General features: G+C 51.9%; 1 protein-coding gene across 1 annotated transcript in view; it reads left to right on the top strand.

Moving 5' to 3' along the window:
• Positions 1-20,456, top strand: part of LOC140732478 (tonsoku-like protein) — a 109,688-nt gene that overhangs the window by 83,536 nt on the left and 5,696 nt on the right. Inside the window, 4 exon segments of the mRNA XM_073055189.1 lie at positions 1,013-1,169; positions 6,830-6,908; positions 11,615-11,922; positions 18,207-18,378. Coding sequence (XP_072911290.1) covers positions 1,013-1,169; positions 6,830-6,908; positions 11,615-11,922; positions 18,207-18,378 — 716 coding nt within the window.

Below are 20,456 nucleotides of genomic sequence, written 5' to 3'. Positions count from 1 at the left end.
CAACCACTGACCTATAATGTCCTTTCTTCTGCCTCTCTCCCTTCTTGAAGAGTGGAATGACATTTGTTACTATTAAATCTCTTCCCTTTCACCTTAAACCTGTGCCTTCTAGTTCTTGATACCCCAGCTCTGGGTGAAAAGACTATGTTCACCCTGTCCATGCCCCACAGTGGCCCTCCATCGGTCAGGGCCAACCATGGATTGCACCCTTGCTGCCCAGGTGGTACGCGAGCCAGGGCAGTGTGACGTGGAGAGCAGGCTGTTGCCGTGTCACAGGCTCCCCTCTCCACACAACTGATGACTCTGAAGGAACTGCAGACGCCGATAGAGTTCGGTACCAGAGGCGTCACCGGAGTTGCCAGTCAGTGTTGAACTCACCATAGGACTGCCTTAGGGTCGCCAGCTCCAGATTTTTCCTTGCAGTTTACCCACGAGTGGGTATAGCCACAAGGCTGCGTAGGTCTGAGATCACAGTTTCCTCCTCCTCGATGCGCTGCCAGCTATGGTTGATAAGCCCCTTATGCCTGACACAACTGGTTTTAAGATGCCAGTAACCTGCCTTTGCCTTCCCCAGATTCTGCTGGCCGTAATCGGTAAACCACATGTGAAGGCCAGGTGCTAGACTTGGTTGACTGAGGCTATTTGAGACGCACACATTTAATAGGTAGTGGGAGCTTATCCCCATTACCCCTCCCCTCCCCCACCGACTATAACAACCTTAAGAAGCTTGCGTTGTTAATTCCACACATCTCTATTAGGTCACCCCTCAGTTTCCTGCACTCCAAAAGATAAAGTCCCAGCCTGCTAAGCCTCCCCCGATAACTGGGGAGATGCTCTTCCAGCCTGGTGGTCGGTCAGTGGCACGGAGCTCTGTCTACGTAAGTCCTGAGCTGGGGGAGCAGCGGATCACATTCAGAAGGCAGAGTAAGAGTCGCTGCCCTGTGGAAAGTGTAGAACTTGCAGTCAGACCCTGTGGGCAAGAGTGTAACCTGCCTCCCTCTCTCCTCTGCAGCAGCACTGAGGAACACACGGTGTCGTGGCTGGCGGACCAGGCCTCCCAGCGCTACTACCAGGCCTGTGGACTGCTGCCCAAGCTCACCCTGCAGAAGGAAGGGGCACTGCTCGACCTGCAGGATCCCGTCATCCATGTTCTGCAGAGCAATGAGGAGGTATGGTCCAGTCTTGTCTCAACAGAGTGAATGAATCTCCCTCCATACTGTCCCATCCCTCACTCCCGGGGTCAAACAGGGTGAACCACCACCTACACCGTCCCATCACACACTCCCGGGGTTAGACAGGGTGAACCACCACCTACACCGTCCCATCACACACTCCTGGGGTTAGACAGGGTGAACCACCACCTACACCGTCCCATCACACACTCCCGGGGTAAGACAGGGTGAACCACCACCTACACCGTCCCATCACACACTCCCGGGGTTAGACAGGGTGAACCACCACCTACACCGTCCCATCACACACTCCCGGGGTTAGACACTGAGTGAAACCCCCTCCATACTGTCCCATCACACACTCCCGGGGTCAAACAGGGTGAACCACCACCTACACCATCCCATCACACTCTCCCGGGGTTAGACACTGAGTGAAACCCCCTCCATACTGTCCCATCACACACTCCCGGGTCAAACAGGGTGAACCACCTTCTACACCGTCCCGTCACACACTCCCGGGGTTAGACACTGAGTAAAATCCCCTCTATACTGTCCCATCACACACTCCCGGGGTCAGACACAGAGTGAAGCTCCCTCAACACCGTCCCATCACACACTCCCGGGGTCAGACACAGAGTGAAATTCCCTCCACACCGTCCCTTCACACACTCCCGGGGTCAGACACAGAGTGAAACTCCCTCCACACCGTCCCGTCACACACTCCCGGGGTCAGACACAGAGTGAAACTCCCTCCACACCGTCCCGTCACACACTCCCGGGGTCAGACACAGAGTGAAACTCCCTCCACACCGTCCCGTCACACACTCCCGGGGTCAGACACAGAATGAAGCTCCCTCCACACAGTCCCATCACACACTCCCGGGGTCAGACACAGAATGAAGCTCCCTCCACACAGTCCCATCACACACTCCCGGGGTCAGACACAGAGTGAAGCTCCCTCCACACTGTCCCATCACACACTCCCGGGGTCAGACACAGAGTGAAGCTCCCTCCACACCGTCCCGTCACACACTCCCGGGTCAGACACAGAGTGAAACTCCCTCCACACCGTCCCGTCACACACTCCCGGGGTCAGACACAGAATGAAGCTCCCTCCACACAGTCCCATCACACACTCCCGGGGTCAGACACAGAATGAAGCTCCCTCCACACAGTCCCATCACACACTCCCGGGGTCAGACACAGAGTGAAGCTCCCTCCACACTGTCCCATCACACACTCCCGGGGTCAGACACAGAGTGAAGCTCCATCCACACCGTCCCGTCACACACTCCCAGGTCAGACACAGAGTGAAACTCCCTCCACACCGTCCCGTCACACACTCCCGGGTCAGACACAGAGTGAAACTCCCTCCACACCGTCCCGTCACACACTCCCGGGGTTAGACAGGGTGAACCACCACCTACACCGTCCCATCACACACACCTGGGGTTAGACAGGGTGAACCACCACCTACACCGTCCCATCACACACTCCCGGGGTTAGACAGGGTGAACCACCACCTACACCGTCCCATCACACACTCCCGGGGTTAGACAGGGTGAACCACCACCTACACCGTCCCATCACACACTCCCGGGGTTAGACACTGAGTGAAACCCCCTCCATACTGTCCCATCACACACTCCCGGGGTCAAACAGGGTGAACCACCACCTACACCATCCCATCACACTCTCCCGGGGTTAGACACTGAGTGAAACCCCCTCCATGCTGTCCCATCCCTCACTCCCGGGTCAAACAGGGTGAACCACCTTCTACACCGTCCCGTCACACACTCCCGGGGTTAGACACTGAGTAAAATCCCCTCCATACTGTCCCATCACACACTCCCGGGGTCAGACACAGAGTGAAGCTCCCTCCACACCGTCCCATCACACACTCCCGGGGTCAGACACAGAGTGAAATTCCCTCCACACCGTCCCTTCACACACTCCCGGGGTCAGACACAGAGTGAAACTCCCTCCACACCGTCCCGTCACACACTCCCGGGGTCAGACACAGAGTGAAACTCCCTCCACACCGTCCCGTCACACACTCCCGGGGTCAGACACAGAATGAAGCTCCCTCCACACAGTCCCATCACACACTCCCGGGGTCAGACACAGAATGAAGCTCCCTCCACACAGTCCCATCACACACTCCCGGGGTCAGACACAGAGTGAAGCTCCCTCCACACTGTCCCATCACACACTCCCGGGGTCAGACACAGAGTGAAGCTCCCTCCACACCGTCCCGTCACACACTCCCGGGTCAGACACAGAGTGAAACTCCCTCCACACAGTCCCGTCACACACTCCCGGGGTCAGACACAGAATGAAGCTCCCTCCACACAGTCCCATCACACACTCCCGGGGTCAAACAGGGTGAACCACCACCTACACCATCCCATCACACTCTCCCGGGGTTAGACACTGAGTGAAACCCCCTCCATGCTGTCCCATCCCTCACTCCCGGGTCAAACAGGGTGAACCACCTTCTACACCGTTCCGTCACACACTCCCGGGGTTAGACACTGAGTAAAATCCCCTCCATACTGTCCCATCACACACTCCCGGGGTCAGACACAGAGTGAAGCTCCCTCCACACCGTCCCATCACACACTCCCGGGGTCAGACACAGAGTGAAATTCCCTCCACACCGTCCCTTCACACACTCCCGGGGTCAGACACAGAGTGAAACTCCCTCCACACCGTCCCGTCACACACTCCCGGGGTCAGACACAGAGTGAAACTCCCTCCACACCGTCCCGTCACACACTCCCGGGGTCAGACACAGAGTGAAACTCCCTCCACACCGTCCCGTCACACACTCCCGGGGTCAGACACAGAATGAAGCTCCCTCCACACAGTCCCATCACACACTCCCGGGGTCAGACACAGAATGAAGCTCCCTCCACACAGTCCCATCACACACTCCCGGGGTCAGACACAGAGTGAAGCTCCCTCCACACTGTCCCATCACACACTCCCGGGGTCAGACACAGAGTGAAGCTCCCTCCACACCGTCCCGTCACACACTCCCGGGTCAGACACAGAGTGAAACTCCCTCCACACCGTCCCGTCACACACTCCCGGGGTCAGACACAGAATGAAGCTCCCTCCACACAGTCCCATCACACACTCCCGGGGTCAGACACAGAATGAAGCTCCCTCCACACAGTCCCATCACACACTCCCGGGGTCAGACACAGAGTGAAGCTCCCTCCACACTGTCCCATCACACACTCCCGGGGTCAGACACAGAGTGAAGCTCCATCCACACCGTCCCGTCACACACTCCCAGGTCAGACACAGAGTGAAACTCCCTCCACACCGTCCCGTCACACACTCCCGGGTCAGACACAGAGTGAAACTCCCTCCACACCGTCCCGTCACACACTCCCGGGGTTAGACAGGGTGAACCACCACCTACACCGTCCCATCACACACACCTGGGGTTAGACAGGGTGAACCACCACCTACACCGTCCCATCACACACTCCCGGGGTTAGACAGGGTGAACCACCACCTACACCGTCCCATCACACACTCCCGGGGTTAGACAGGGTGAACCACCACCTACACCGTCCCATCACACACTCCCGGGGTTAGACACTGAGTGAAACCCCCTCCATACTGTCCCATCACACACTTCCGGGGTCAAACAGGGTGAACCACCACCTACACCATCCCATCACACTCTCCCGGGGTTAGACACTGAGTGAAACCCCCTCCATGCTGTCCCATCCCTCACTCCCGGGTCAAACAGGGTGAACCACCTTCTACACCGTCCCGTCACACACTCCCGGGGTTAGACACTGAGTAAAATCCCCTCCATACTGTCCCATCACACACTCCCGGGGTCAGACACAGAGTGAAGCTCCCTCCACACCGTCCCATCACACACTCCCGGGGTCAGACACAGAGTGAAATTCCCTCCACACCGTCCCTTCACACACTCCCGGGGTCAGACACAGAGTGAAACTCCCTCCACACCGTCCCGTCACACACTCCCGGGGTCAGACACAGAGTGAAACTCCCTCCACACCGTCCCGTCACACACTCCCGGGGTCAGACACAGAATGAAGCTCCCTCCACACAGTCCCATCACACACTCCCGGGGTCAGACACAGAATGAAGCTCCCTCCACACAGTCCCATCACACACTCCCGGGGTCAGACACAGAGTGAAGCTCCCTCCACACTGTCCCATCACACACTCCCGGGGTCAGACACAGAGTGAAGCTCCCTCCACACCGTCCCGTCACACACTCCCGGGTCAGACACAGAGTGAAACTCCCTCCACACCGTCCCGTCACACACTCCCGGGGTCAGACACAGAATGAAGCTCCCTCCACACAGTCCCGTCACACACTCCCGGGGTCAGACACAGAATGAAGCTCCCTCCACACAGTCCCATCACACACTCCCGGGGTCAAACAGGGTGAACCACCACCTACACCATCCCATCACACTCTCCCGGGGTTAGACACTGAGTGAAACCCCCTCCATGCTGTCCCATCCCTCACTCCCGGGTCAAACAGGGTGAACCACCTTCTACACCGTTCCGTCACACACTCCCGGGGTTAGACACTGAGTAAAATCCCCTCCATACTGTCCCATCACACACTCCCGGGGTCAGACACAGAGTGAAGCTCCCTCCACACCGTCCCATCACACACTCCCGGGGTCAGACACAGAATGAAGCTCCCTCCACACAGTCCCATCACACACTCCCGGGGTCAGACACAGAGTGAAGCTCCCTCCACACTGTCCCATCACACACTCCCGGGGTCAGACACAGAGTGAAGCTCCATCCACACCGTCCCGTCACACACTCCCAGGTCAGACACAGAGTGAAACTCCCTCCACACCGTCCCGTCACACACTCCCGGGTCAGACACAGAGTGAAACTCCCTCCACACCGTCCCGTCACACACTCCCGGGGTCAGACACAGAATGAAACTCCCTCCACACCGTCCCATCACACACTCCCGGGGTCAGACACAGAGTGAATCTCCCTCCACACCGTCCCATCACACACTCCCGGGGTCAGTCACGGAGTGAATCTCCCTCCACACCGGCCCATCACACACTCCCGGGGTCAGACACAGAGTGAATCTCCCTCCACACAGTCCCATCACACACTCCCGGGGCCAGACACGGAGTGAAACTCCCTCCACACCGTCCCATCACACACTCCCGGGGTCAGACACAGAGTGAAACTCCCTCCATACCATCCCATCACACACTCCCGGGGTCAGACAGAGTGAAACTCCCTCCACACCGTCCCATCACACACTCCCGGGGTCAGACACAGAGTGAAGCTCCCTCCACACCGTCCCAGCTTCTGTACTTCCTGCCCAGTTGTAGCTGTGAGAAGATGGCATGGCCCAGATGGTGGGATCTTTGACAGACATTTCGTACTTGAGGCAGAACCTGCTGTTGCTACTATTGACGGTGAGAGGGACGTGCCTCTGATGTATTGGGCAGAGTCCACTGTCTGCAACTCCCTGTGCCCCTGCACGTGGCAATTGCCACAGCTTTCCACGGTGCTGCGGTCAGCACAGGGATAGAAGTCTGTTAGTGCTCAGTGAAAAGCTGAACATCTGTACGTGTTGCTGATGTTGAGCTGTGTTATACATGATTGGTTTCCAGGTGCTGGCGAACGTGGTGTCCTGGGACATGCCACCTCTCGCTGACAGATACAAGAAAGCGTGCCAGAGCCTGGGATTGGGTAAGTGGAGACCTCAGCGGGATGGTTTTTTACTATTTACCCATCTTCAAACTGCAACATGTTAAACAACACTATAAATTGCAGTGGTCAGGGTTGACCAGGGACGTTGCTCCCTAGCTGTCGAAGTTGATATGCAAGCCAGAGCAGTACGATGTGGAGAGCAAGCGGTACATATATTATCTCCGCTCTTTAATTAATATATATGCTTGTCATTGTATAGCACTTTGTTTTGTGTATTGCTCTTTACTGCTGCTGTAAACAACATAGCTCAGTGATATTAAACCTGTTTCTGATTCGGACCTCCTCCGACCCCGCAGTTCTCTCTGATCACTGCATTGCCCCTCCGCAGGCCTGTCACTACTCCCCTCCCAGGTCAGAGCAGGAGTAAATGTTTCAGCCTCAGTCATGGCTTTTCTGTGCTGACCTCCAATCCTCTCTGGTCCACACTCATCAGAGGCCTCTTTATTAGTTTGCTCATTAATGCAAATATCTAATCAGCCAATCACTGGCAGCAACTCAATGCATAAGAATATGCAGACATGGTCAAAAGGGTCTGTTATTGTCAGACCAAGTATCAGAATAGCAAAGAAACATGATCTAAGTGACTCTGAATGTGGAATGATTGTTGGTGCCAGACAGGGTGGTTTGAGTATCTCAGAAACTATTGATCTCCTGGGATTTTCTCACACAGCAGTGTCTAGAGCTTCCAGACAATGGTGTGAGAAACCAAAAACATCTCGTGCGCCATAGTTCTGTGGCCAGAAATACCTTGTTAATGAGAGAGGTTAGAGGAGAATGGCCGGCTGATTCAAGCTGACAGGAAGGTGACAGTAACTCAGTGGTGTGCAGAAGAGCAGCTCTGAACACACAGCACCTCGAACCTTGAAGGTGATGGGCTACAGTGGCAGAAGACACACTGGCTCCCACTCCTGTACATAATAAAGTGGCTACTGAACATATTTTTGTATAAAATATTTCTTTCCACCTCAAGTCGCTCCCCTTATGATTCAGCTTAGACAAGCTTTTGTACAGAGAATTCCAGAGACTCGCCAAGAAGTTCCCTCACATACCTGTTTTAAATAATTTCATCCTTTAATCTTATAATTCTGTTCCCTCATTTGAGACTTTCCCACAGGTGGGAACATCTCCACATCTCCCCTAACATCTACCTCAATCCGATATAACTTAACATATTGTAGAGCATAGAACAATGCTTGACCTTTTAAGTCAGGATGTTCTGAAATTCTAACATGCTCCATGATTAATTTTACACCTTCCTCCCACATAACCCTCCAGTTTTTTTTTTATCGTCCATGTGCCTATCTAAGAGTCTTAAATGTCCCTAATGTATCTGCCTCTAGCATCACCCCTGGCAGCGTGTCCCATGCACCCACCACTCTTCGTATAAAAAAAATAAGACGTAAGAGTAGAATTAGGCCATTTGGCCCATTGAGTCTGCTCCACCATTCAATCATGGCTGATCCTTTTTCCCCTTCTCAGCCCCACTCCCCAGCCTTCTCCCTGTAACCTTTGATGCCGTGTCCAGTCAAGAACCTGTCAATCTCTGCCTTAAATACACCCAATGACCTGGCCTCCACAGCTGCATTTGGTAATACATTCCATACATTCACCACCCTCTGGCTAAAGATTTTTTCACATTTCTGTTTTAAATAGTGCCCTAAATATCCTGAAGCTGTGCCCTCTTGTCTGCCCCACCATGGGGAAACATCCTTTCCACATCTGCTCTGTCCAGGCCTTTCAATATTCAAAGGTTTCACTGAAATCCTCCCCTCATCCTTCTAAATTCCAGTGAGTACAGACCCAGGTTTTTAAAAGCTTCCCAATCCTCTATCTTCCTGTTAATTTTTGCTTTGTTGTATGCCCTTTCTTTTGCTTTTACATCAGCTTTGACTTCCCTTGTCAGCCACGGTTGCACTATTTTGCTATTTGAGCATTTCTTTGTTTTTGAAATTCACCTATCCTGCAACCTCCTCATTTTTTCCCCAGAAACTCAAGCCATTGCTGCTCTGATGTCATTTCTGTCAGCATCTCCTTCCAGTTTACTTTGGCCATCTCCTCTCTCATACCACTGTAATTTCCTTAACTCCACTGAAGTACTGCTATATCAGACTTTGCTTTCTCCCCATCAAATTTCAAGTTGAACTCAATCATATTGTTGTCACTGCCTCCTAAGGTTCTTTTACCTCAAGCTCCGTAATCTCCTCCGGTTTATTACTTAACACCCAATCCAGTATAGCTGTTCCCCTTAGTTGGCTCAACAGCAAACTGCTCTAAAAACCTATCTAATAGGAACAAAACTCACTCTCTTGAGATCCATTTTCAACCTAATTTTCCCAATTGACCTGCATGTTAACGTCTTCCATGACTGTCGTTGCCCTTTTGACTTGCCTTTTCTATTTCCTGTTGTAATCTGGCATCCCCCATACCTTCCTCCAAAATACCTTCCCCCATACCTTCCTCTAAAATCTTAAAATTATGTCCCTTCACATTAGGCATTTCCTTCCTGGGGAAAAATGCCTCTGGCTGTCCACTCTGTCTGTACCTCTTATCCTCTCTCATCCTCCTTTACTGTCAAAGAGAAGAGCCCAAGCTCACTCAGTCTATGCTCTCTAATCCAGGCAGAGTCGTGGTAAATCTTCTCTGCACTCTCTCTGAAGGTTCACACGCTTCCCATAATGAGGCAACCGGAACTGAACACTATTCTCCAAGTGTGGTCTAATCTAGATTTTTTTTTTATAAAACTGCAGCATTACCTTGCAGCTCTTGAACTCAATCTCCTGACTAATAGAGAAATAGAGGGCTATGGGTAAGCCGAGGTAGTTCTAAGGTAAAGACATGTTCGGCACAGTTTTGTGGGCCAAAGGGCCTATATTGTGCTGTAGGTTTTCTATGTTTCTAATGAAGGCCAACACACCTTCTTAACATCCTTATCAACCTGCATGTCAACTTTGGGGGATCCATGGACGTGGACCTCAAGATCCCTTTGTTCCTCCACACTGACGAGAATCCTGCAAGTAACTGGTGGAAGCCCAGAGGGTTGCAGGGAGAGCTGACGGGCAGTGCCGGGACCCACTGTCAGACTGAGGGGGAAAGTTGGGCAAGTTGGATTCTAAGGTTTTGTTTTTGAGTGCCTGGAAAGAAGCACAAAGTTTGTTGCTTCGCAAATGTTTTATGAAACATTGATTGAACAAAGAAAAATCAAAAATAGACAACAGGAGCAGAGGTTGGTAGCAGAAAGAACAGAAGCAAAAAGAAGTTGGTGCTGCTACGTGCTCGTTTGATACCCATACATAAGAAATATTCAATCAGACAGTTGACCAATCAGATGGTCCCTGTTGAAATAATACACCAGAGTTGTTTCCAGAGTCAAACATATAGTGACCATTAGGGACACACTGAGCAATTACATGCATATATAGTGACCATTAGGGACACACTGAGCAATTATATATACATATAGTGACCATTAGGGACACACTGAGCAATTACATGCATATATAGTGACCATTAGGGACACACTGAGCAATTATATATACATATAGTGACCATTAGGGACACACTGAGCAATTACATGCATATATAGTGACCACTAGGAAACTTACTAAACAGTTACATGTATATAAGTAATTATAAACAACACTAGCAGGCAATTAACTGTTAAGCAGCAAAGAAAATAACAATGAAACAGTCTAATCCAACTGGGACAGGCAGTAAATGTCAGCAGGTCCACAGGCGAATCACTAGGGGTGAGCAGGAGAGTGCCTATCCAGGATGCCGACAATGCATTGGTGGCAGTGTGAAATATGAGGAGGATGTTAGGAGAATGCAGGGTGACCTGGACAGGTTGGGTGAGTGGGCAGATGCAGTTTAATGTGGATAAATGTGAGGTTATCCACTTTGGTGGCAAGAACAGGAAGGCAGATTACACTCTGAATGGTGTCAAATTAGGAAAAGGGGAAGTACAACGAGATCTAGGTGTCCTTGTTCATCAGTCACTGAAAGTAAGCATGCAGGTACATCAGGCAGTGAAGAAAGCTAATGGCATGTTGGCCTTCATAACATGGGGAGTTGAGCACAGGAGCAAAGAGGTCCTTCTGCAGTTGTACAGGGCCCTGGTGAGACCACACCTGGAGTATTATGTTCAGTTTTGGTCTCCAAATTTGAGGAAGGACACTCTTGCTGTTGAGGGAGTGCAGTGTAGGTTCACGAGGTTAATTCCTGGGATGACGGGACTGTCATATGTTGAAAGATTGGAGCGACTGGGCTTGTATACACTGGAATTTAGAAGGATGAGAGGGGATCTGATTGAAACATATAAGATTATTAAGGGATGGACATGCTAGAGGCAGGAAACATGTTCCAGATGTTGGGAGAGTCCAGAACCAGAGGCCACAGTTTAAGAATAAGGGGTAGGCCATTTAGAACGGAGTTGAGGAAAAACTTTTTCACCCAGAGTTGTGGATCTATGGAATGCTCTGCCTCAGAAGGCAGTGGAGGCCAATTCTCTGGATGCTTTCAAGAAAGAGGTAGATAGAGCTTTTAAAGATAGCGGAGTCAAGGGATATGGGGAGAAGGCAGGAATGGGGTACTGATTGTGGATGATCAGCCATGATCACAGTGAATGGCGGTGCCGGCTTGAATGGCCTCCTGCACCTATTGTTGTTGATCTTGCTGTCTCCCTGCAGGTGAGGACGGCCTGGTGCTGCAGGCGTGCGAGACGCAGGGGAACAGCAGCTCTTTCCGCCTATGTGGCCTGTCGCTGGGCCCCGAGCGCCTGACGCCCATCCTGCGCGCCCTCCGGCAACACACCGCCACCCGCCATCTCCGGCTCTCCGGCAACCGTCTCACTGATTCCGCTGCCGAGGAGCTGCTGGGCAGCCTGGTCACCATGCCCAACCTCACCCTGCTTGACGTCTCCTCCAATCAGATCACAGCCCTGGGGCTGAGGAAGCTCAGCGAGGGAGCTCAGCGCCCTGGTGAACCAGCCTTCCAGGTGAGGGGCTGCTGGGTCCTCACTGCCACCACATCGTCCCGGGGAGGACACTGAACCTCGGGGGTAGGAGGGGAGATGGGACCCAGGGGAGGACACTGATCCTCGGGGGTTGGAGGGGAGATGTGACCCAGGGGAGGACACTGATCCTCGGGGGTAGGAGGGGAGATGGGACCCAGGGGAGGACACTGAACCTGGGGGGTAGGAGGGGAGATGGGACCCAGGGGAGGACACTGAACCTCGGGGGTAGGAGGGGAGATGGGACCCAGGGGAGGATGCTGAACCTCGGGGGTAGGAGGGGAGATGGGACCCAGTGGAGGACACTGAACCTGGGGGGTAGGAGGGGAGATGGGACCCAGGGGAGGACACTGAACCTGGGGGGTAGGAGGGGAGATAGGACCCAGAGAAGGACATTGAATCTCGGGGGTAGGAGGGGAGATGGGACCCAGGCGAGGACAGCACACTGAGCCCCAGAGGTCGGAAGGGTGATAGGACCCATTGTCTTGGCTCCTCTGACGGGGAGTCCATCTGCCACTGATGCAGTTAAAGACCAGAGCACTTCCTCCGTTTGACCCTGGCAGAGGATGTGGCTGAGAAGATCCAGTGAGAGCCTCGATCCTCTGTAGCTCAACAGAGTCAGTGATCATTGGCATCAGCCGAGAGGGTGACCTTCATCTCCGGCTCACACAGAACCAAACCTGTCAGCCGCTTCTGGCAGAGAGAGTACTGTTGCCCTGACGTACTGCCCCCCCCACCCCCCGAAAGCAAATGGGTGCCATTAAGTATCCATTGACCTTTGTCAGGCACTCCACGGCAGTTTACAACAGACAGACATGGGTAACAAACTGTGGTCCGAGTCTGACTCGCAGTCCTGGGGAGGTAGTCATGATCCACCCTGTCAGACGCTTTCTCCTGATCGAGAGAGAGGCGGCTGACAGGCCAGCCTCATGGGACAGATGGATCAGATCGTGGACGAGGTGGATATTGTCCTGAATGGACCGGCCTGGGATCGTGTAGACTGGTTTGGGTGGATCATTTGGGGCAGCACGGAACCCAGGCAACTGGCCATTGCCCGGGCAAAGATCTTATATTTGGTGCACAGGAGAGACACTGGGTGCCAGTTCCTCAGTGGTGAAGATCCCTCTTCTTCAGCAGCAGGACCATAACCACCCCGTGTCCAGAGAGGTGCATCCCACCTCTCACCAAGCTTTCACCCAGGACCTGGCATGGTCAGCACCCAGTATGTCCCAAAGGCCCAGTAGAATTCTACAGTCAACCCGTCCAACCCTGGGGACCTCAGCTGGTTGAGGCCACTGGTCAATTCCTTCCGTGATAGGGGAGAGTCCAGCAACTGGACAGCCTCAGATCCTCCAACAATGCTCCCTACGCCGCCTCACTTGAAGGCTTCAGCGAGAGCAGAGTTACATAAATGAGCAACTTCTTTCACAAACCTCACCAGATCCATGAAGAGGATCTATCCTCTACCAGGAGCTCCACAAATTGCCAGTACGGAGCCCTCTGCTTTTCCAGAGAGTTAAAGGAAGGTAAGGTACAGTCCAGATCTTGTAACAGCTGGATCCTTGACTTCACAAAAGCACCTAGAGCTGCAGGTCCCTTGGCATTTCCTTTTCCTCTAGTATTTCTGCTGAAGGAGCAGATCCTCCGTGGTTGGTGTCAGCCAAGATTCCAGATCAAGTAGCTCTTTCGTGAGCAGCTTGATATATGACATCCACTTCTTGATCAACCCTTGTGCATATTCTTTGCCAAAGAGTCTGGTGTAAGCATTGCCCAGATCCCACCAAAGCCTCAAGGAGGGGAAACCCCTCTGCTTTCTCCTTTTGGATTCCCAGAGCAGATAGAACATGGCCTGGATTTGGCCGTCCTCCAGCAACTGGTTGTTGAAATGCCAGTACGCAGACAGCGCCCACGTGGATAGTGGGTTAAGCTCCGTCCACACCAAGCAGTGGTCTGAGAATGGTACTGACTGCATGGAGGCTGCTCACAGACAGGAGGCGTGTCCTGGAAAAGGCTGGTTGAGTTGTGAACCTCCTCCTCCCCTTGGAGAAAGCACAGGAATCAGAATGGAGGCTCCACCAGATGTCAACCCAATCAAAAGATCCAACCAGCTCCCTCAACAGCTGCACTGATGCTCGACTGCTCTGAGGACCAGAGCAATCTCTCCAAGGGTACGGTTGAAATCATCCCCAAGGACACCACAGCTATCTCATAAAACAAGTGCGCCTGCATAGGGCGGGGCTCGGCACGTGCACTCTAATGGAGTGTAACAGTACACCATCCATGCGCTTAGTGAGATGGAGTAGGTGGCCCAGCCAGAGCTTGTTTACTTTCAATATCTCCAACAGTAAGTTTGGGATCAACAATATCACCACTCCGTTCGAATTGGAGCTGAGGTGCATCATGTAAACCTTTCCTTGTCAATCCAGGAGCCAGGTGGATTCGTCTCCTGGAATGCTATGGGTTTCCGACAGGAAGCTCACCTGGAATATACATTCCCCAAGGACCAACAGATGCTGGAACTTGTGGAAAGACTCCCTGCCACCATTGGTATTAATACTCGTTACTGTGACCTTCGTGATTGTGCTACGTCTTCTTGCCAATGTCTGGCTGTGGGAGCTGACCTCCTTACCCTGTGTCCATGCATCCCTGACTCCCTGAAATGGCATTGCTCCCTCCCAACCACTTCCAATTCCCTCTCCTTTTTAAGGATGGTGTGGACATCCCAGACAGGTCTGCCCATCAGACAGCGGCTAGTCAGGCATAAGGCTGTCTGTGCTGAGAGTCAGCTCAGAGCTCCTGAATCTCCTCCGTGGTAACAGTCTTAAGTCTCGCTGCCGGGGACCGCCATTTCCGCTTCAGGAGTCCTCCTCGACCCCGTCACTGCATCCCAGGTCATCTCATCCTCACAGTCCCATTCCCGTGTGCACAGCCTCGTCGAGTGGTCCCACCATCGGCATGGCCCCAGCTTCAGGACCAGTGCTACAGGGAGGCCCCACTCCCCCAGGCTCATCAACAACACCCACAGACTGCTCCTGGTGTGTGGCCAGGCTGGCCCCCTGTATGCTCTCGTACCATGCCAGTTTGGGCATCTCATCACCCCCTTGAACTCTGAAAGATGGGCCCAAGCCACTTTGGTTTCACCCACCTCCGCACACGATCCTCTTGGTCACCCACCCCTGGGGTAACACGTGGAGGACTGAAGACCTCCCCATTTATCGGCATGCCGTTCTTTCAGGGAGGATGGTGACCCAGCAGTGGAGTCAGTGAAAACTGCGGCACAGAAACAGGCCGCAGCCCATCTAGTCTGTGCGGAACCAATAAAACTGCCGAGTCCCATCGACCTGCACCAGGAACATAGTCCTCTATACCCCTCCCATTCACGCACTTATCCACACTTCTCTTAAATGTAAACATGAAACCTGGATCCTGCACTCGTGCTGGCAGCTCATTCCACACTCACCATTCTGAGTGAAGAGGCTCCTCCTTAAACATTTCACCTTTCACCCTTAACCCATGACCTCTAGTCATAGTCCCACCCATCCTCAGCGGGAGCTGCATTCACCCTATCTATACCCCTCAGAATTGTGTACATCTCTGTCAAGTCTCCTCTCAACCTTTCATTCCGTAGAATGTAGTCTAACCTATCCAGCTTTCCTTCTGACTCAAGTCCCCCGGTCCCATCAACATCCTGGTAAATTTTCTCTGCATTCTTTAAACCTTGTTTACATCTTCCCTGTAGGTAGGTGACCGACACTGCAGGCAATACTCCAAATTAGGCCTCACCAGCATCTTGTACGTCTTCAACATAACATCCCATCTTCTGTACACAGTACATTGATTCCTGAAGGCCAATGTGCCAAAAGCTCTCTTTATGACCCTATATACCCGTGCCACCACTTTCAATGAATTATGGACCTGTATTCCCAGATCCCTTTGTTCTCCCACACTCCTCAGTGCCCTACCATTCACTCTGTAAGACCGACCCTGGTTGGCCCTCCCAAAGTGCAACTCCTTATACATGTCTGCATTGAATTCCATCTGCCATTTTTCATCCCGTTTTTCCAGCTGCTCCAGATCCTGCTGCAAGCTATGTTAGTCTTCCTCACTGTCTACTGCACCCCATTCGTGAAGTCATCCACAAACTTACTGATCCCTGCGGCACTTCACTAGTCACAGGCTTCCAGTCAGAGAGACAACCATCTACAACCAATCTTTGGCTTCTCCCACAAAGCCAATGTCTAATCCAGTTTACTACCTCATCCTGAATGCTGAGTGATTGCACCTTTATGTCCAACATCTCTTGCGGGACCTTGTCAAATGCCTTGCTAAAGTCCTCGTAGGCAGCAAACATTGCCTTGCCTTTGTCAACTTTCCTGGTAACTTCCTTGATAAGCTCTTAAGATTGTTTAGGTATGACCTACCAAGCACAATGCAATGCTGACTGTTTCTAGTCAGTCCCTGTCAATCCAATACTTATATATCTAATCCCTTAGAATACTTTCCAATAACTCTCCCACTACTGCTCCTATCCGAATCCTATCAAACCCCAGGGTCCTTTGACCTCCAGAAGGGAACTTTGCTTCTCTGGAGGCTACGATCCAAGGGCACCCATCAGACCAGAGGCAACAAGCTCAGGGAACATCATCCCGGCTGAGTTTCCTCAGATGGCCCCTGAGTGACGGGACCATCCTCCTACTCCGGGGAGGAGTGCCAGAGCATGCATCCTTCCCTTTTAGCTGCTTCCCTATCTTTGGATTCAGGGGATGTGTGCCTCCTCCTTTTCGTTCCTCTGATGTGCGGAAGTCCGTTGACCTCCATTTCGGAAGAGGCCTCTCCAGGCCCTTGCTGAGCCACAGAGAGATCTGTGCGCTCCAGGCAAGGGAAGGCCCTCGCTCCTCCTGCGGTGGAAACGGCTGGAGACTTCTCTTCTTCCTCTTAGCCTTCCTGCCCTTTACCTCAACCCAGCCCTCTTTGACAACTAGCCACGCTCAGCTCTGCCACAAGGTCAGGAGGGACAACAAGGGAGGCCCTGCAGTGTCTTCCTTGCAGGCACAGCACTGTGGCAGCAGATCTAGTAATGCTCCCATCCGTGCCACACATAAATATAGCCCTCAGCACCCCCCCCCCCCCCCCCCCAGCCGTTCCAGCTCCTTGAATACCTCACTACGCCAGGTAAACACATTCTGAACACACCCTCTGTCTGGCTTGAGCGGTATACAGATGACCAGTGACATCTCCTCCCCAAAGAATGCAGGTGAGGGAGGAGGTCTACTTTGTGGAGGTGAAGGTGCATGTTATGGATGGTTACGGGGACTGTTGCCAACTCTACCGGCATGAAGACGCCTTTCACATTTACCCCCCTACTCAGAGCCAGGGCCACCTCTGTAGCAGACGGTCAGTAGAAAAGGGACTTTTGGTTGATCTTACCAATCACAATAACCACTGATAGTGAATTTGTGCATTGGACTCGTGTGCAGCATATCACATTGGATCGCATTTTTTAGAGTTACCAGTCTGAAAGGTGGTGGCTCATCAGTTCTTTCACTAGAGGCTCTGGATCCTGTGTAAGAATTAGATCTCTCCATTTTGGAGCTTGGCCCACCACGTTAAAGTCCGAAATCAAATGCTGCTGAGTTACAGTCTTTCGAAGAACTTTTCCAATTATAGAGAAAGGATAGGAGTCTCTTCCAGACGGACAGGGAAGTCTGTGAGATGAAATTCCAACGTTAACTCTCGGTGCACAGGCTGGTAACTCTGATGTTTCTCTGTCGGAGCTAAGGTCAAGGATTCGTTGCAAAACTCTTGACCCGGTCGTCGCCGGCTGAGTATTCCAGATGGAAGAGGGTTTACCGACGTTAACAGCCGGAAAAATCTGTCCCAGCTCCCAGTAAAAGTTGCAGACTGGAACCTTGGCAAATCGTCAAATGTTGCAGTCCGAGCACAGACTCAACAAAACTCTGCTGGACAGCCTTCCTCCGAGAAGAAAACTACTTCTGTCCACGGCCACCTCTTCTACACCTTCCTCTGTCCTCGTCACTGTTCTTCATAGAAGCATAGGTGCAGGAGTAGGCCATTCGGAATAAATAAATCTGCTTTTGGTGAGAGCTCACACACCACCGTCTGCCCACAGCATCCCTCCCTGAGCACCATACCTCCCACGGTTTAACCCTTCGTCACTACTGCCCCTCTGACTGTGTGACACTGCCTGGGGTCTGGCCATGATCCAGAGAGTTGTAGTGCTGATACTGGAAGGTCTCTCTGTGTTCTAGAATCTGCAGGAGTTGGACCTGAGCCTCAACCCCCTGGGTGAAGGCAGCTCACAGCCGCTGGCTTCGCTGATCACCGCCTGCCCCGTCCTCAGCACACTCAGACTCCAGGGCTGCAGTCTCACCGCCCGCTCCCTGCAACACCATCGACTCCAGCTGGCGGAGGCCCTGAAAGGTAAGGACCACATTGTGTCAGCTGTGAGTGTCTGTGTTTGTTAAACGGAGGCGTTGTCCTGGTACATCTGTAGACTACTGGCTATAATGTTAAACTGTCGATGACACCAGATCATTGCTGCAGCCATTTGGTAAAACGTAAACTGGAAGAAAAGCACCTCACACTGCTGTGGTGCCCCCTTCTCATTGCTACCATCAGGGAGGAGGTACAGGAGCCTGAAGACCCCCCTTCTCATTGCTACCATCAGGGAGGAGGTACAGGAGCCTGAAGACCCCCCTTCTCATTGCTACCATCAGGGAGGAGGTACAGGAGCCTGAAGACACACACTCAACGATTCAGGAACAGCTTCTTCCCCTCTGCCATCAGGGAGGAGGTACAGGAGCCTGAAGACACACACTCAACGATTCAGGAACAGCTTCTTCCCCTCTGCCATCAGGGAGGAGGTACAGGAGCCTGAAGTTGCAGACTCAACATTTCAGGAACAGCTTCTTCCTCTCCTTTGCCATCAGATTTCTGAAAGGGCAATGAACACTGCCTCACTATTTTTTGCCCCTTTTTTGCACTACTTATGTAATTTAGTTATATATACAGTGGTGCTAAAAAGCTTGTGAACCCTGTAGAATTTTCTTTCTGCATAAATACAACCTAAAATGTGATCAGATCTTCACGTCTTAAACCTAGATAAAGAGAACCGAATTAAATAAATAACACAAAAAAATGATACTTGTTCAATTATTTATTGAGAAAAATGAGCCAATATTACATGTATTTGTTGGAAAAAGCATGTGAGCTTTGTTTTCAGTAACTGGTGTGACCCCCCTTGTATAGCAATAACTTCAACCAAATGCTTCTGGTAACTGTTGATCAGTCCTGCACATTAGCTTGGAGGAATTTTGGACCATTCCTCCATACAAAACTGTTTCAGTTCATCAATATTTTTGGGATACCTTGCAGAACAGCCCTCTTCAGGTCATGCCATAGTATCTCAGTTGGGTTAAGGTCTGGACTTCGACTTGGTATTCCAAAACACTGTTTTCCTTTTTAAGCCGTTCTGTTGTTGATTTACTCTTGTGTTTTGGATTATTGTCTTGTTGCATCATCCAATTCTATTGAGCTTTAGGTGACGGACTGCTACCCTGGCATTCTCCTGTAAAATGTCTTGATTCAATTTTGAAGTCATTGTTCCCTCAACGATTGTAACCTGTCCAGGCCCTGGGGCAGCAAAGCAGCACCAAACCATGATGCTCCTTCCATCAGCACACAAAATGCTGGTGGAACGCAGCATCTACAGGAGGAAGTACAGTCGACGTTTCGGGCCAAGACCCTTCGTCAAGACTCTTTAATAAGATGTAGGAGCAGAGTTAGGTCATTCAGTCTGCTCCACCATTCAATTACAAATGTTTTTTTTTCTCCCACCTTTAACTCCACACCCTGGACAATCAAGAACCTATCAACTTCTGCTTGAATACACCCAATGACGTGGGTCTCGGCCCGAAAAATCAACTGTCTGTTTTCTTCCACCAATGTTGCCTGACATGCTGAAATCTTTCTGATATATCATCTCCCAGTGGCCACACATTTTAATTCCACGTCCCATTCCCATTCTGATATGTCTACCCATGGCCGCCTCTACTATCATGATGAAGCCACACTCAGGTTGGAGGAACAACACCTTATATACAGTCTGGGTAGCCTCCAACCTGATGGCATGAACATTGACTTCTCTAACCTGTTAATGCCCCTCCTCCCCTTCTTACCCCATCCCTGATATACTTAGTTTTCTTCCCCCCTCCTTTTTTATCACTCTGCCTGTTCTCCATCTCCCTCTGGTGCTTCCCCTTCCCCCCCCCCCCCCCCCCCACTTTCTTTCTCCCTAGGCCTCCCGTCCCATGATCCTTTCCCTTCTCCAGCACTGTATCCCTTTTGCCAATCACCTTTTGGGCTCCCAGCTTCACCCCACCCCCTCTGGTCTTCTCCTATCATTTCGCATTTCCCCCTCCCCCCTCCTACTTTCAAATCTCTTACTATCTTTCCTTTCAGTTAGTCCTGACGAAGTGTCTCGACCCGAAATGTCAACA

This window comes from Hemitrygon akajei, chromosome 8 (genome assembly GCF_048418815.1).
Source record: "Hemitrygon akajei chromosome 8, sHemAka1.3, whole genome shotgun sequence".
NCBI classification, from domain to species: domain Eukaryota; kingdom Metazoa; phylum Chordata; class Chondrichthyes; order Myliobatiformes; family Dasyatidae; genus Hemitrygon; species Hemitrygon akajei.
This window is presented reverse-complemented; position numbering and strand designations above follow the sequence as displayed.